The sequence below is a fragment of the Poecilia reticulata genome, chromosome 1 (genome assembly GCF_904066995.2).
Source record: "Poecilia reticulata chromosome 1, P_reticulata-male-v2, whole genome shotgun sequence".
In the NCBI taxonomy this organism is placed as follows: domain Eukaryota; kingdom Metazoa; phylum Chordata; class Actinopteri; order Cyprinodontiformes; family Poeciliidae; genus Poecilia; species Poecilia reticulata.
The window spans coordinates 24545882-24563190 of NC_088830.1; the positions used below are offsets into that span (position 1 = coordinate 24545882).

The 17309-nt window shown below is 37.4% G+C and overlaps 1 protein-coding gene across 1 annotated transcript; it reads right to left on the reverse strand.

Annotated features, from left to right (window-relative positions):
• Positions 1-1169: 1169 nt before the first annotated feature.
• Positions 1170-16471, reverse strand: jpt1a (Jupiter microtubule associated homolog 1a). Its single transcript, XM_008414717.3, has 5 exons — positions 16253-16471; positions 13226-13368; positions 6655-6752; positions 2853-2880; positions 1170-2501 (listed from the first exon to the last, which is right to left on the reverse strand). The coding sequence occupies exons 1-5, from the start codon at positions 16306-16308 to the stop codon at positions 2368-2370; spliced, it is 459 nt and encodes a 152-aa protein (XP_008412939.2). The 5' UTR covers positions 16309-16471; the 3' UTR covers positions 1170-2367.
• Positions 16472-17309: the final 838 nt, after the last annotated feature.

A 17309-nucleotide genomic window follows, 5' to 3' on the forward strand; every position in this document is an offset into this window, starting at 1 on the left:
GTTTATAAAACAATTTTAAGTAGCACATTTCACCCACAGAGTGGTCTCTGCTGCTCCCTGTGTTCAAAGAAGAGAGATCCAGAGTCCTGGAGCCTCTGATTCAGAAAAGGTTCCGTTTCCTTTTGTTTTCAGTTTAGGATGGTCCTCAGGGAACTAAACGGAGGTCCTCCATTATAACCCGGTGCCTGCTGATCTCCAAGACTTGGGAGTCCAAATCAGAACAAGAATCTTGAAACACACAACAAAACACACAGGAAGCCAACATTGTAGGCAACATTTTGTGAGAAGCTCGACAGATGAATTCTGAAAAACCTGCAACCGGTCTGGGGAGATTCTGGGTTTGGCACAGGTAAAATTCAGTACCGTAATCGGTAATCTAGACGTGGTGAAACAAAAGCACTAGTTATTTTGAGTTCAGGCGAGAGACAAAGGAACCAAGTTTGGCAACATTTTACCTCACCTTTCTCATCTTCTTAGGAATGGCTGAACATGACAACAATTTTAGACGGGAATGAAAAGAAGTCGACCATCCAGTTTATATATTTTTTTAAATCCCTGCCATTCTTGATTCTTCTCTTTCTAGAGGCAGTATGAGTGCAGTTTTCTTTAATATGCAGTATTTCTGTCAAGCCCACCTTTCAATCCAGTGTGTTCCAGTTGTGACCTTAAAGTACATCCACAGGTGTTCCCCCAATTAACTCAAATGTGTCAGTTAATCTATTAGTGGTTTCTAAAGCCATGGCATTATTGTCTGGGCTTTCTCTCATTGTTTAAAGAGATTCTACTTATTTTTTATGTAAGCTTCTCAATTTGAGGACATTCATAAATAAATCTCTCTTCTTTCTCTCTTTACTGCGGCACTTAGCAAATATAAATCATTTTGACGATCCTAATTGACCTAAAACGAGAGGTTTCATCTGATTTAACTTAAGTCAGTGAAAAGTATCTAGTTTCAACTGTTTACACCAAACGTAGGAAGTTTTCACCACTTTCAGACTGTGCCTGCTTGTCATTAATGCAGATTTTTTTTGGGGGGGGGGGCTTTCTGTAAATCCACCACAAAAAAGGAAAACAAAATAAAGATCTCCCTGACTGGACATAATCTATTTGTGATAAAAAAAAACATGAGCAGAATCCCTTTAACAGACAGAAACACACAGCTGGTCCAGTTCACGGTCAAAACTGATCTTTAATGTTCAGTTCCACTTGTGCCATTTCTTCATTTCAGATTTCTGCAGTGACTTACATCCAGCATGACCACTTTAAGGATGCAAACAGACATGTCTCACATAAGAAATGCTTAAAGAAAACACACCACAGGAGAAAAAACATCATGTATCTAAAATGTTTGGTTAATTTTTTTTTTTTTTTTTTTTCCCTTCTTCGATGACAGCTGGTGGACACAGCACACGGGTGCTATGGACTGAATGCTGTCACATGAAATGTACAAAACGATTGTTCCAAACTTCCACTGAGCAGGAATGATGAAATATGTCAGGGTAAAAGGGTGAAAGAAAGGCCGGGCTGTCATAAGGTCACTTTTCAAATCTAAGATACACTTAGAAGTCAGGACCAAGAACATCAACAAATCTGGGTGTTTCAGGTAAGTAGCGGCGTGGCACAGTTCAGAGTGAACTTACATGTGAAACATGGGGCGGCGGGGCTTCAATCATCTACGGTTAGTGGCTGCAATTTTAATGGAAAGAAAATCTGTTTTCATACGTGGGATGAAAAGTACCTCCGTCTTTTAGAGCAAAATTTATGTGGCTTCAGTGTGGTATCAATACTATTTTCAGTACAAAGACTTCAACTTCATGCAACAACCATACAACAAATTATTGTAATAAAAAAAAAAAAAAAACTTAAGAGGTGAAATCAATTTAAAAAATCTTCACAGTAAAGTTTTTCCTCACATTCATACAGACCAGACAAGCATGCAAGATGGGAGAAAAACAAACAAACAATAAAACGGTACAAACAGCAGTTACTGTGTTCAAACATGTGATCGAATCGCCCAGAGCTTGTGCTGCTGAAGTAACACTAGAGTTTTACGATGGGCTGTTGCTGTAAGCAGTGTGATCCTCGCACCCTGCACGGCCGCTCGAATTTCAGGGGCAGAGGCCGATTTCCAACCATAAAAAATAGGAGTACATAAAGTGCTTCTGTTAAAATAAACAATAAAAACAGTACAAAAACAGCTTTCCAAAAACAGGTATCAAAACAATGCACTTGGGGATATGGAGAGGGTGGGCGTCTGCTGGACTTTAGATGCTTCCTGAAATATGAGCCGATATTTGTTTTTGGAGAGAAAACAAAAAAGATGAGTTCAGGGATGAGAGGAGGTAAGGAGGAGGAGTTGTGTGGCGTTTAACCCAGGATGAGGCTGGACTTGCCCCCCGGGGGATTTCGGCGGCCAGGTGGTCCACCTGCGGCGGGCTCTTCAGCCTGCGGGGGCTCCTCCTGCGGCTCCGGAGCCGGATTTGGTTCTGCAGCGACGTTTTCTGGAAATGGACAGACGCATCACGTTTGCAGAAAGAAAACAAGACGGTAACACCTTTAACCTGGCCACGCCGAACACACCCTTCTGGATTCCCGCCTGGTTCTATCTGATCATTCTCGTAAAATCACCTTCGTGGAAATCTAGACATGCCTCTCCTGTTTAACGCCTCTTAAGACTGAACTAACTTGAATTATTTCTTTGCAATCTCTGGGAAAGAAAATCCCTTGCTTACTTTTTAAAAAGCCCTGATTGATGGGCTTAAAATTGTTCTTTAGCAATCTAGCTGGGAAAACCCACAAGGTCTTACATGAAGTGGACGTTGCAGAATGGAATGAGGAAAGAAACTGCTTACCATTATCACACACAGAATTTTCTCCATCCTAAAAAAGAGACGAGACAGAGAGAGATAAGAGGTCAGCACACTTTTTTTAAAGCTTTTTTATCAGCCCTCAGCTGCTATAAAATGCAACAGGCCTGAGAAAGCTGTATACACTATGACACCTCTGTGCTTTTTCCAGTCTGCAAATTCCCCTGAACAAACTGGCGCAAAAACCGACACGTCATCAGTGCAAGCCTGTTCTCTAAGTACGTTAAAACTGAAATGTCAAACACCCGCCTACAGCGGATCTCAAAGGTGTAAACGCCTCTTAAAATGTCAAATTTATTAATTGACACTAATCTTTTGACATATTTTTCCACCTCTAATTTGACGTAGGGTAGGCAAGCATATGCCTTTGCTTCGGTCTATTCATTTTTTAGTAATAAAAAGGTTTGTAAAGTAGTATTTTACTTTGTGTAATGCTGTTAATTTAGCAACATAAAGTGTAACTGAACATGTACTCTATACAGTTGAGCTAAAAATGAGATAATCTATCAGGTTGGAAATCTGAAGCTATAAAAAGCTGCAATAACCTGATGTTACATGAATGTAAACTTTAAAACTGATACTTTGTTGAAGCAACTTTTGATTCAGGTTCTGTCTTCTTTATTGATCAATCAACCAGAAATAAACTTCAGCTGTTAGACATCACTTTAAGTACGGCTTTATTAATAAATACTTGGTAGTCTGTCACCCTAAATCTCTTCATTCTGTTTAACTCCCAGTTTCGTTGAAATTGTCTAGGGTTATCACGCATGTTTTATGCTTTCTTTACCTGGGCAGTGCCTCTGTAAACATAAAGGATTTATAAAGCAGACACCAAACTGGAAAAACTACTACACTCACTCTCAAAATAAAAAGGAAATAATAGGATTAGTTCTTTGGGGCTTTCCACATCTATTGAATCTCTACAAACATGATGGGTAAATCAAAGCTTTGATAGTCAGGTTTCCATACGATATCCTGATGATACGGCTATTTTACTAGAGGGGCTAAAATCAAAAATTAGAGCACCAATAAAAAATAGCATAAGCTTCCAACTGTGTTATGGTGTGATAAAAAAAAACTTTAGGACCACAATTCATATCTGCCACAAACAACACTGAGCATCAAAAAAGAAAACTTTGTCCTGAACTGGAACATGAGACTGACAGCTTGCTGCTCTGGAACGCCTTTTCTTTAGCTGCATCAGTCGAATTAAACGCGTCACATTACAGATGAAACTAAAAAGCCTGGTTTTTGCGTGCTTAGTTTTAAGCAGAATATCACAGTCAGTAAAATATATGAACTTTACTGAATAATAATGCTTAAAAATTAACTTTTTAACATTTGAAATAGCCTTTTTATTTTATTATTTTATTTTTTTACAAAACCTTTGTGTCTTAAAGCCACAGAGGCAAATACTCAACCTGCAGATGTCCCATGCAGAGGTAAACTTTTAGAAATTAAGTGAAAAATATTTACTGCTGTTACGTTAAAAGGAATATATAAAAAAAATGTATTCATAATGTTTAAAATAATCATTTACCAAGCTGTGTTTTTTGGCGACAATTGTTAATGCCTTAATGGTCATGGTTATTGCAATCCACAGTGTGAGAAAACTATCAGTACTACTACTACAACTACTACAATAAACCTGTGTCACCATGAATGTTTTGTTTTAGATAACAATGACAGTTCCCTTTTTAGATGTCACCAACCATGAAAGTAGCCGTGGATCCTTTTTGCAGTTTCATTGTTTTCTGTCTGAATATGAAAGTTCATATGACTGAGTGTATCAATTAATGTGTCAAAGAGAAAGGGGGGTTTTCAAAGTCTGTGAGAGCAAATAGACAACTGCCCTCCTTGATCAGCTCAACCACACACAGTATCGCAACAATTTCTGGACATTTTTTGCTGTGTCATTGCCGTTTCCATACATGTTTCACTCATGTTGTGGGGTTTACCCGCTTTAGCTGCACGTTATTTGATGCTTCAGTTGCCTTTTCATTTACAGCGCTGAAGGCATGAGCTAATTTCTGTTGTGGCCGGAGTTTATTTATGCTCCTGTGAAAAAAATTAAATCCAGGATCTTTGCTGACAACACCGTGGCAGTGGAGCATCTTCAGATCCAGCCCATGAAAATACAGACTTTAAATCATCATGGTCATACTTCCATCTTTTTTTTATTTTTTTATTGATTTTATCTTGTTTGGTCTAAACTGTCTCCTTACTCACCACAGCTTTAGGTACTAGAAATCTATCAATTTGGTCTCTGGCATAGGTTTGGTGAAGTTGGCTAAATGTTTGCAGTTACTTTTTCCATTTTTTTTTTCTTCCTCATATCACGCCCCCTTTGGTGCTACCGCTGAGGCGCCCCACACTTTGAAAAGCCCTGCTCAAGTTTACATCAGTCACATTCAATTTTGTAGTAACATAAACCACCAACATTAACAGATCATGGAATGACAGGGTGCTGATGTCCTACAGGTTTAAAACACATTGCTTTTGTACTGGAGATCCAAAGTTTGTTTTTTCTGTTACATATGAATCAATTGGCCAATAAAAGAGTTTACTGCTACATCCAGTTCAAAGTCCATGAGATGTTGTCGCTAAGAATACGTAGAACATGTTGCAAAGTCGAAACCAAACAAACACACACAATGAAAAAACAAATGCTGCAAACAAAATATGTTGCACTGAAAGAAAATAGAAGCAAAACCCTGAGATCAACAAAACAAATGCAAACAAAAAATGCTGCAACCACATTAAGCAAACAACAAACTAAATTCTGCAACCACAGATAAAATGTTGCAAACGCAGGAAATAAAATCTAAAAGGAAAATGCTGCAGAACGACGGCAAATACAAGAAGCAGTAAAAGCAGAAGAAAATTGGAGGAACAAAGAAAAGGTGTGTTATACTTCATGTCTTCTTCAAACACGTTGTCTTTGCCAATATTGTAGAACAGTAGAATATTTATTCCAGGCTCCCCATAGCATTTATCTTTTGTGTAAAGTTTGCAGGATTTCAGTTTTTGCTATTGCAGCATTTTGCTTCCATTTCTTGTAGTTGCAGCATTTTTCTTTTCTTTTTTAATTGTAGTTTTTTGCTTCATTTTTCTATGATTGCAGAATTTTCTTTGTTTGCAATCAAAGAAAATGTTATATTTGTTTTTTGCGTTTGTGTGTTTTGGAGTTTGCATCGTCCATGTGTTTGCAGCGTAATTCACCGTCTGCACCCGTCTGTATAATTGGGGCCCTTCAACTTTATGCAAAGTTTAGTGAGGTGCTTGTTTAGTTTTCTCCCTCAGAAGAGCAACCCTAACTCATCCAGTCTGGAAATGAAGGAGTTTTACAGTAGACTGTCTGTGCTGTTCAGCCGAGAACCTGTGGTTCTTTATGGCCACTTTAGCAGCTGCTTGGCCTGTCTGTCTAATAGTGTTTCTTCCTTCACTGAATGTATGATTTATTTATTTATTTACATTATCTTCTCATCTAAGTGCTAGAGAATATTGTGAACCTCACCCAACTTCCTAAAGCTGCCTTTCGTACAGTTTTAATCCTTTCTCCCCTCCCTGTGGCTAGTTGCCCCTGAGGCAGATTAGTGGGTTGTTGGTTGGTTGACTTCAACACTCGCAGGTCATCTAAGTTGAAAAGCCACCCGGTTCTCAGATTAATGTTTATAGTGAAAGAGGATCAGAATGGTTCATTTACTTCCTTCCTTCTGTGGTCGTGACGTTCTCACTTCTGTCTTTTTTGCCCCAGACAAACTCATGATCGGCGTAAAGTTCTTACTGTGGCAGAAGCCTCTCCAATGTGATTGGCGCCTTGGTTCACACCTCTTCTCAGGGGGGCCGACGGCTCTCCGCACAGAACACCTGTGGGCTTTCCTCCTGAAAGAGCGCAGAGAGATGGGAGAGATAAGAGCTGTCATGTCAAACGCCGTCTGATGGATGGCTTGTCGCAGCTGGAAAGTCTCGTTTGCAGATGAGCCTTATCGGCATTGTTTACATTTTCTGACAAGGATCCAACAGCTTCTTAAAGAAACGTTTACATTGCCAAACACCGAATAACGTGCTGACAGCCGTTAACCTTTCACAAACATAAAAACATCATTTTGCTTCATGTGTCTTGTTCCATAAACCAACATTTTTAAAAGTTAAAAAATATCTAAATAAATAAAAATCCACAGAATAAAGCCAATATAAATAAATAAATAATGCAAGTTGCACTTAAAAAACCAGCTATAAGTAGTTAATACTAAAAGGGAAAAAGTTAATCACTGTTTCCTTCTACTAATCTCCAATTTGCTTTATCTGTTCAACTGTTAACTATATTTTTTATCCGCATAGAAGCTACATTTGGTCTGGTGTTCTTCCTGGATGAGGGCATCAGCTGAGATAATGCTACATCCTGATCAGCTCTATCTGAAGAAAGAAAGAAAAAAAAAGCACCAGAATATATCTGGTTTCCACCCTCGATCTTTCAAGCACGGTGGTGGCAGCATGGATGTTTTGTCGCAGCAGGAACTGGGTGACTAGTCTGCATTGGCTGTGAGAAGACAGCAGCCAAATATTGATAAATCTGCCAAGAAAACCCCTTTAAGAGTGCATTCAAACTGAGCATGACAGGATCTGCAGAGAAGAATGGTAGAAAATATCCAAAAACAGGTGTGGCCAACTTGTGGAGACATATGCTGTCACTATCAAATGTGCAATTTTATCAATCTACAGGTGTATCTACTGTTTTAAAATGTTCATATTCTTTATGAATTCTTGAAAACCTGTTTTTACCTTTTCATTATCACCAATTTTGAGTACATTTTTTTTTAATTAGGTCTTTCAGAACAATATAAAGAAAACGTAAAAGCAACTGAGTACTTTCTGTCAGTAGAGTATATCTTAAATTCATGAAAATATCAATCTAGTAATAATTAACCCAAAGTGGTTAAAGTACATGGATATTAATCAAGCCGTCCACATGTATGAAACAGGAGTAGGAAATAATGCAAAAGCAATGTGTACACAGAAAGTAACAGCACGACTCGGCAAAATGGAGAGTTGATCCGATGCCATTATGATCAAACCTAGAGAACTATGAAGGCCCTTTGATGGTAGATATTTATTTGAAAAAGATAACCACGTGTATTTACAGCAAAAGAGTATGAACAGATGCACGGTCAGCAGAGAAGGTCATTCAGTTACACTAAACACTTAGGCATGCAAACACTAAAACTGCAACCACATGCTCAGCACTCAAAAATTCAGCTCTCACAGTCTGACTCAACCGAACTCCTAAAGGATGAGCCTTGCTCCGGGTGTTCTAGCTGTGACTGAGGGTCTTCTAGTTTCATTTTGACTACTGAGAGATGAAAGGGGGAAAGTACAAGCCACAAACTCTAAACTCTGAAGCTGAAAGTTATGACCCGACATAACTTCATTTTGTTCCTTGTCACGTCCCACTCACATCCCAATACGCTTTGGGAACTTTTTTTTTTATATTAAAAATTCCACTTTCACACTCATTACAATCGGTCTGTTCACGATGTTTATTTTGAACCGAGACAGAAGAGCACTCATTTCCTGCAGCGTAGGCTTTTCTCAGACTTCTCTAAAAGCCTCTGCCAAAAACTGAGTACAGAAAACACAAGATGGAAGTCACCCCAGTTTCTGGAATTCAGCAACAGTTTCTCTAATGACAAACACTTGCTTGTTATCAAGCAAGTTTTGCAGGGAGCCAAACCAGTACGGTTTTAGCTTTTTTAATCGTCTTTATGAGTCAAATCACTTGGCAAATATGAGCTTCTGCATGTGGAGAGTGTGATGGTTGATGTAGAGCAAGGAGAGCAGTAATCCAGTTCAAGGAGTCTTTATCACAGTAAGCTCCCTTTTTTTCATATCTCCCCTCTCTATTCTATCAGACTTTTCCATGTAGAGACATGTTAGACAAAAAAATAAATAAAAGAGGCACAATTAGGGACATCATTAAGAGAGTTCCTGCCTTAACAAGCAACACAATAAGACCTACTATCCATTTCTCTTTGAAAAGCAGAAAGGTATGCTACAAACTGAGTACAGCTGCCTAGAAAGACAAAGCTATCTCCACCTAGAAATAACATGCGCTACCACAGTGGTTTTAGTGGGGGTTTTTTTAAATTGCCATTTCGCACGCCATTTCACCTCTTCTGCTAACAGGACACAAATCCCGCAGATAGTTTGAAAAGCAAATAAATAAATAAAAATCTAGTGGTTTCATGAGTACATAAATGTTATTGCTACAGTTAACGAGAGGAAAGCGCAGCGGACCTGCCTTCTGCTTTAGTCGTTACAAAGTTAACTTTTAAGTCTGTGCAGTAACAGTGGGGTTTTAAATCTTTCTTATATACTAAGAAAAAGTAATAATGCTTAATTACTTTCTAATCTTTGTTGAACTATGATTTTAAATGACCTCTGAGTGAATCTGGATACAAGCCTCACTAAAATTCTGTTTCTGAGGATGATGTGGACCTGGACAAACTGTAGAGCTTTGGGAAGTAGTTCACAGGAACATAGACAAAAGATCATTGAGAGTATCTCCAACTTTGTGTCCACATTTCCTCTGCTAAGAATGGCTTTGTTTAATAAATGGGAGAAGATTTGATCAGACTGTAATCCAGTGTGCTATTGCTTCGAAAACAAAAACACTTTGTAATATTTAGAATATTCAATTTTACCTTTTGAATGCTTGTCAATACCATAAAATGAGCTGCTAACATTGAGTACATTTCCATGATGACATACAGAGTTGTATACATTTGGTGCAGCCTGTTTCGAGTCATCATCAGTTCCACCTCATTCCATTCATCACTGGAATGAATCAGAAATGGATATCGAAAGAGCTTTTTTCTTTCTTTTTTTTTTACAGAAATACTTCATGACCTTCAGTAGAGGTCAATTCCTGTTCCTAACAAATATATTGATTAACAGAACCAATCTGTCAATCAATATAAACCTTTGAAAACTGGTTTAATCCTGATCAAATGTTGGAGGTCTAACAAAGACTTCCCCATTGAACACAGGCACAGCACAATAATTTGGAATATTGCAAAAAAGTACAATTCTTTTGTAAGTAATTAGTGAAACTGATGTAGATTAATTATACATAGAGTGAAATACTTCAGGCCTTGGTTGGGGGTTCTTCAGCATGAAATACATTTTTGATATGAAGACAATCAGAATGTGGTTCTGCTGAGGTGTAATGGAAGCTCAGGTTGCTTCAGGTCGTCTGCACAGTTGAGTCTGATGTCGCTCATGTTCCTCTTGACAATATCCCACAGGTTCTCTATGCGGTTCAAATTAGGACAGTTTGCCAGTCACTCAAGCACAAAAACACCGTCATCATTAAAGCAACTTTTGATATACCATTGGCAGAGTGGACATGTTCAAAGGCCTGCAGGAAAATAAAATCAGCATTTCCATAAAACTGGTCAGTGGAAGGAACCATAAGATGTTCAAAACATTCCTGGTAAATGGCTGCATTGACTACAGACTTCAGCAAACACAGTGGACCAACACCAGCAGATGACATGGCACCACAAACCATCTCTGACTGGAAGCTTCAATTTGGATTTCAGGAAACTTGGATTCTGTGCTTTTCAACTTTTCCGCTAAATCCTGGGACCTGGATTTTCAAATAAACTGCTAAATTTACATTCATCTGGAAATATGACTTAAATTACTGAGCAACAGTCCAGTTCTTTCTATCCTTTTCTTAGAAGGCCGACTTTGAAACTGTCTTCACGTGGCTCTGACTCCAGGCTCGGTCCTTCCCTTGTGAAGCTTCCCAAATTCTTGAGCGGATTTTGCTTGGTAATCCTCTCAAGGCTGCAGTTATTCCTGTATCTGGAACACTTTTTCCAACCACATTTAACAATCTTCCAATTTTATTGGATACCAAGTTTTGGGGTTTTGTTATCCTAAAGCCACAATCATCAAAATTACAAAAAATAAAGACTTGAAAACATTTCACCTTATGTGGAACGAGTTTATATATGAGTGTCATTTTCTGAAATGAGCAACAAAAAATATCAAATTTTTTACAATTTCAAATTTTTTAAACTATACCTGCACTTAAAAACATATATTTATAATCAGGTAAAGATAAACTCAACACACAAAGGTTAGTAAATGTAGCCTTAATACATGTGTGTTGGGTAAATACATCTGTCATTTTTCAATTCAACCTGTACCTTAGACAATTTTAGTGTCAGCTAAAGTATCCTTATTCTGAAAAACAAGAACAAATCTAACAAATTTTTAAAAAATTCCTTTTGACGTCACTTATTCAAGTTTCAATGAACTTCCTATTTTAGATAGAGAAGCAGAAGTAAAAGAAGGAATAGAAAAATGAGGTTGGGCTTTCTCAATGAAGTAGAACACTGCCAGAACTAAAGGGTATAGCTAAGTGTAAGAGGTGAGAGGAGAAAGAAGGAAAATGACCAGACATGTATGAAAGTTTCAGTGTGCACTAAACCTATCAGAAAATATTCTTTAAATAACTCACGGAAATGTTGTTGTGTTCCTCTATCACACCTTGTACTTGATGCAATAGACTACTGTTTTCTAAGGAGAGACTCAGACTGAGGTGTCTTTTTTTAAATTATTCTAAAAGAAAAACTCTATGCATGTCCATAATGGAAGTGTGTGATGCTATACTAACCTTTTCAAAAGAGAGTTAAACTTTGGTGATTGTACTGATGAAACAGAGACATTTAATACGTTTTAAGGTCAGTTTAATAAATCATTATTTGGTGAAAAGTACTAGAGTGGCTTCATCAGAAAGTAAGCAAAAGGAAGGTGGTTGACCGAGATCTTTATCAAAGTGATCTTTAAAAAAACATTCAGATGCACTAGAGCAATATTTACAACCATTAAAGGAAATGAAGAAGTTATTTTAATTTGCCTGTATTTAGAGGGGGATTTCTAGCAGTTCAAAAAGTAAATAAATAAATACTGTAGTACATGAAGTAATAAAAAAAACAATCTACTTGTCTACTTATCATTATATACCAAAATACTAGTGTTTTCTCTGACTTTCTATAAATTAAAAAAGGCACCAACTGCTGAGGAATAAAAAGCTAATCAAGTTTAAAGTTCACTTTTTTCAAATTAAAATCAGACCGCTTGAATTAGAGCAGCTGAACGTCAAACAAAAAACTGCAGGCAGTTACAGTTGCAAGACAATTGTAAAAAGGGATCGGCTCATCACGTGTCCTGAACCTTTTGTAGAATGATAAGCTTTAGACCTATGAACAGGAAGTTTGACAACCTCTACTGTAATGGAAACTAAAGTGAAGTGCCCCCTCTGGTGTGTAAAGAATTTACAAAAAGCGGATTATGGATTTCTCTGGAAAACTTTTACTTTTCTTTTACAGCTCTAGCACTCTCTCTTCATCATTAATTTCCTAAACAAATAGACTGAACAATAAACCACTTCTTACTTCTTACATGACTCTTATGTACATGTGATAAGAGTCAGTCTTATTGTGCTACACTGATATCCGGTATTTATTTTTAAAGGCTGGGCTCTCTGCGGTACATCACAGGTCAGTGAATTAAAAAGTAACCTGTTCAACTGTGCTTCGGTTTCGGAGGTGGTCTGAACAATTATATTCACATTGTTGACTTACTTTCTGCTGATTATGCAGCAAACGGGTAAAAATAATAATTTTTAAAAAATCCATAGCTAATGTGCTAGTTCCTTGAGCAAAGTTTTTGCAGAGTAAACCGGAAGTGCGTCACTGGTTCAACAAAGTTCATCCAAGTAATGTACTTAATATTTAGTAAATATACACTGCTCAAAAAAATAAAGGGAACACTTAAACACTTAAGTGTTCCCTTTATTTTTTTGAGCAGTATATTTTAAATGCAACAATTTTCATTTCATTATATTTCTGACATTAAATGTGTATGGGCTTCAAGTATTTTTAAAAGCACATGAGAAAGCAGCTCAATGAGAAATATTTTAATGATTTAATATTATGAGACCTTATGACGTGTTACACCCCTATTATATCCTAAACTCAGACATATACAGTAAAGTGGACTTGTTAGAGCAACACAAATACTTGAGCTGTGTCTCAGGTCATGATACCCCTTGCTTGGAGGCTGAAAATATAAACCTCACCATTTTCAATAACCTTTCCACTTACCTTAGATTTTTTTTAAAGTCCCCAATCAAAAAAGTAGAGCTGTTAAATTTTACTTATTCGGCCTCAGAGATAAAAAAAAAAAAAAAAAGGCAAATGCTCTAGCAGAAATTGACAGAATACAAACCAGAAAATTAGTACAACACACAAAAAGCACTAGAAAAGTAAGTGAGATCGTACCTGGTGGGTTGTTCCTTCTATTAGCGTAAGGGTCTTCCGGCTCTGCAAACACACTGGACGCCATCTTGTTTTTTCTGACGGGTGGCTTCTCCTCATCTGCCCCAAGTGAAATGTTGGAGCCGCCACCAGGAGGGCGCAAAACCCTGGAAACACATTAAAATCACTGCTACCAACCAAACTCTGGATTTTTCACTTTTATTTTACAATTTTGTCATTTTCTATTTTTGAGATTTCCAGTTGTGCAAGAGACATTACATAAACACAATAAAAGCTACATGGCCAGACTAATAACTTAGCTTTTTAGACAAATACAGGTACATTTGAAGAAAAAGCATGATGGCCTTTATTGGGGGCCATTGATTTAGTTTTAGATTTTCTTCTGGTTGATCCTTAAACTGAAATGATGAAACATGGATTTCACCATTTCCATGTTGATGAAATCCATGTTTCATCAACATGGAAACGTTGATGAAACATTTCCATGTTGATGAAACATGGAAATGATGAAACATGAAATCAAAAATCTTGATGGATTAAAAATCTTTAACCGTGAATGCTCCATAACCATGAAGAAATTCCACTAACAGCAACTCTTCAGCATGGAAGTTGTTACTGAAGGAAGAAGACTCAACTATAGCCACTTTGTTTTGTCTCATCCGTTCAAGAATAAGAAACTGACCCAAGAAATGCAAATAATACAAAGGCCAAACGGCTTACAGCAAAATGTCGTATTACTCTGAGCATCCAACCTCTGTCAGCTAGGAAACATGCTCGATTTGGAAATATTGAAAGGCTTATGAAAATCTAAGCCAGTTAGTGGCACAAGGTCTTATATTTCTAAGTAGGCTATTGTTATTAATACAACACAGCCGGTTGTAAAGTTCCAGCTGTGTTGCAAAACAGAAATTTCAGATTGACGACGCAACTTTAGATTATAGAATGTGCCGTACTACATAAAAAAATAAAAATAATTATTTTTTTTTTAAACCAAGACATTATTCAACATTATGGACGACTAGGTGCAATCAAGGTCAATCAGACCAAGTGGCGTTTACAACAATGACTAAAAAAAATTTAATTGACACAAATTTGCTATTTGGTTCCTACCTGCAATGAAAGCATTTCAAGGGCTTGAAATGAAATCAAAAACATCAAATCCATAAAAAGGAGTCTATATTTAAAGTATAACCTCGTCATAACTTTGTTCTGGCATGCTGGATTTTCAACATCAGTCAGGACTCCTCCAGGTCAAACCATTCTTGTTGTCCATTATTAATTCCCCAACTTTAAAAGAATGCATTACATCCTATTTGTAGGGTATTCATCCGGGAAGACCACAGGCTCAAGCGTCAAGGTTGTAATCATTACCACTTCACCTTGCTGAATCATCCCTAAATCTTGCCCGGACTCTTAGAAAAAGTTCCTCTTGGAGAACATTTTGATCTGCCATTTGTTTATGGCAGTAGCTTTAGGCAGTTTTGTGAGTAAGCCCTTGCATCAGAACCAAGCTCACACATGGATTGTATCAGTATGTTTCATTCTTGGCACAAAACAGGGCGCATGAGAGCGCTCACATTTTCTTCACCACACAAATGACTTTCTAGAATAATCAAAGGTAGATTTCATACGAGAAACTAACTTTGCATCGGTCTTCTTTGTTGTCCGTTCTAATAGTCCCTGGATTTTCAGTCTGTTTTTCTTACATAAAAGCGACTCCCTTGCTGCCACAAAACCTTTTCCTTAAATTTCGGGTTTTTTGGCTACGTGTTCATTAACATGTAAAACAGAACAAATGGATTTTAATGGTGTGAATGGTAATGCTTAGCGATGCCTACATTTTTAATGGTGTGAATGGTAATGCTTAGTGATGCCTACATTTGTCTCCCCTTAAAGCACATCTGACACTTTTCTGTAGCAATTAGTTTACCACTAGAACAGAAAACTTTGAGCTTTCATAGAGTCACGTGTGTTTTTAATTTGACTATTAGGAGAAATAAAATCAGCTGAGCTCATTGTTTGCAGAGAAAACAGGAAACGGTCACACTTTATGACCACGACCTTAAGTTTTTTTTTGCTGAAATTACTAAAAATTGCAAAAGCTTGATACAAATAAACATTTTACTGCAATTTTACATGTGACATCCACATATGCTGCTTCATCTGATTGCTTTTAGTGTTTAAAACAAAACATTTTTGGATATAAAGCATTTGATCACACTCCTAACTGGTTTTGAATTAAACTGATTTGATTGTATAATTCTTTTACCAGTTTGTCATGAGAACTGGCTTGAGAAAAGGTTCGTTGTGAATTGTAAATCTATAGGCCGCATATATTTTGGTTTACCTCTCCAATTACGTCGCTATAACGTGCTAATTTGTTCACGCATTTTCAGGGGGAAAACACTAAATGTACATTATTCAATGCTCAATATTTCTGTAGCATAAACAGATTTCTAATAATCCAGATTAATTCAAATCCCACATGTGAAACAAAATGCACACGTGTCAGGTGTGGCCAGCTGTAATGTGGCCCTTGTTATCATCAGGCAACATGCTGGGCAGACTGATTCTACATCAACTGTCGTCTTGACAACTGATCTGAAATGTGCCGAGACCCCACCCTAATGGAGTGACCGATATGGTGTATGAAATCTTTCCCAAACTGTAAACACGACAGCTGTCTCTCTCTCTCACACACACACAGACTAGCGGAAATGTAAAAGGACTGTAGAGGTTAGCACCGAGCTGTTAGCTGGGTAGCATTTTTTTTTTTTACAAAAGGGATGGTCCATGCATGCTAACTTGCTAGCTACGATTAATAATGCGAATGTTCCATCATAAAATACCAAACTGCAGGTTTGATCTATCGCATTTTAAACATATTAAACGGTTAGTTAGACATAAAATGAAGCCTTTCAGAAAAATTCTATATTTTCGTTAATTACACGTTGGACCGTTGGTAAAGTCAGGATGCTGAACGTGTGGGCTAAAGGCTTCACATCGGTCTGATTGAAGCCTTTTATTTACCTGGAACTGTTTTTAGCACCGGGCTCCATCCCCTGAAATGTCGTGGTAGTCGTCATTTCTGCACAAAAACGCCGTACGCTAGTAATAAACCTGTCAGGAGTCACGCAAACTGAACTTGTTTAAACAATGCTTCACCACCTCATCATCGCCCGAACAAGCTAACGTTTTCGAAGCATCAGCATCCACCTGCCTGCAGTCTGAGCAGGAAGCCCAGCCTGAAGACGGCGCCTAACTTCCGGCTAAGCCTTCAAAATAAAACCTGATAGACGAGCTTTGTGGCGTTTATTGAAATCAAATATGTGTAAATGATTCAGATATTGTATGGCATAAATGTGTAATAATATTGCTACACATTTGTTATATATCCTGTCTAATTCGCTTTGAAACTCATTTAAAATCTATAAAGTGTCAGAGCTTCCGGGTTGACTTTACATTTCTAATCTGCTGATACCCTAAGTGTTGCAAAGCCTCAGTCATTTTGGAAGAGTTCACTGACACTATTAATAATTTAACATAATATATGAGGGTTAATGATGTTCTAGCGACCAGAGAACGTTCTCCAAAGGTTATCTGAAGTATTGTATTGTAACTTTTTTGGCAATCATCGGGAAACATCCACTAAATGTAATATTTTCTAAATGTTCTCCGTAACTTCACAATGTAACCTTAACAGAACATTTAGAAAATGTTATTTTATGGGTAGTTCAACTTTGACAGTGATACTTTTTTGAAAACTTTCAGACAACATTTTCTAAAGGCCCTTCAAAGACATTTCTTTGATGAACCAACTTTCACTTAATTTATGACTGCTAGTTTTGGGGGCATTCCTGCAGGTTTTGGACAGCTAGAGTGTTTACCCCTTTTCCTTCACAAAATGGCTTTAGCAGTTCAGTGCGATTGGGTGGTTATAATCAGTAAATATAAGGTTTACTGATTACAAACCTCATGTTTATAATCTGTAAACCAGATTTACTGGGGATATGGTCTAATCCCATATTCCCAGATTTGGAAGTGGGGTTAAACTGGGACATTCATGACAAATACTTGTCCCATCAAC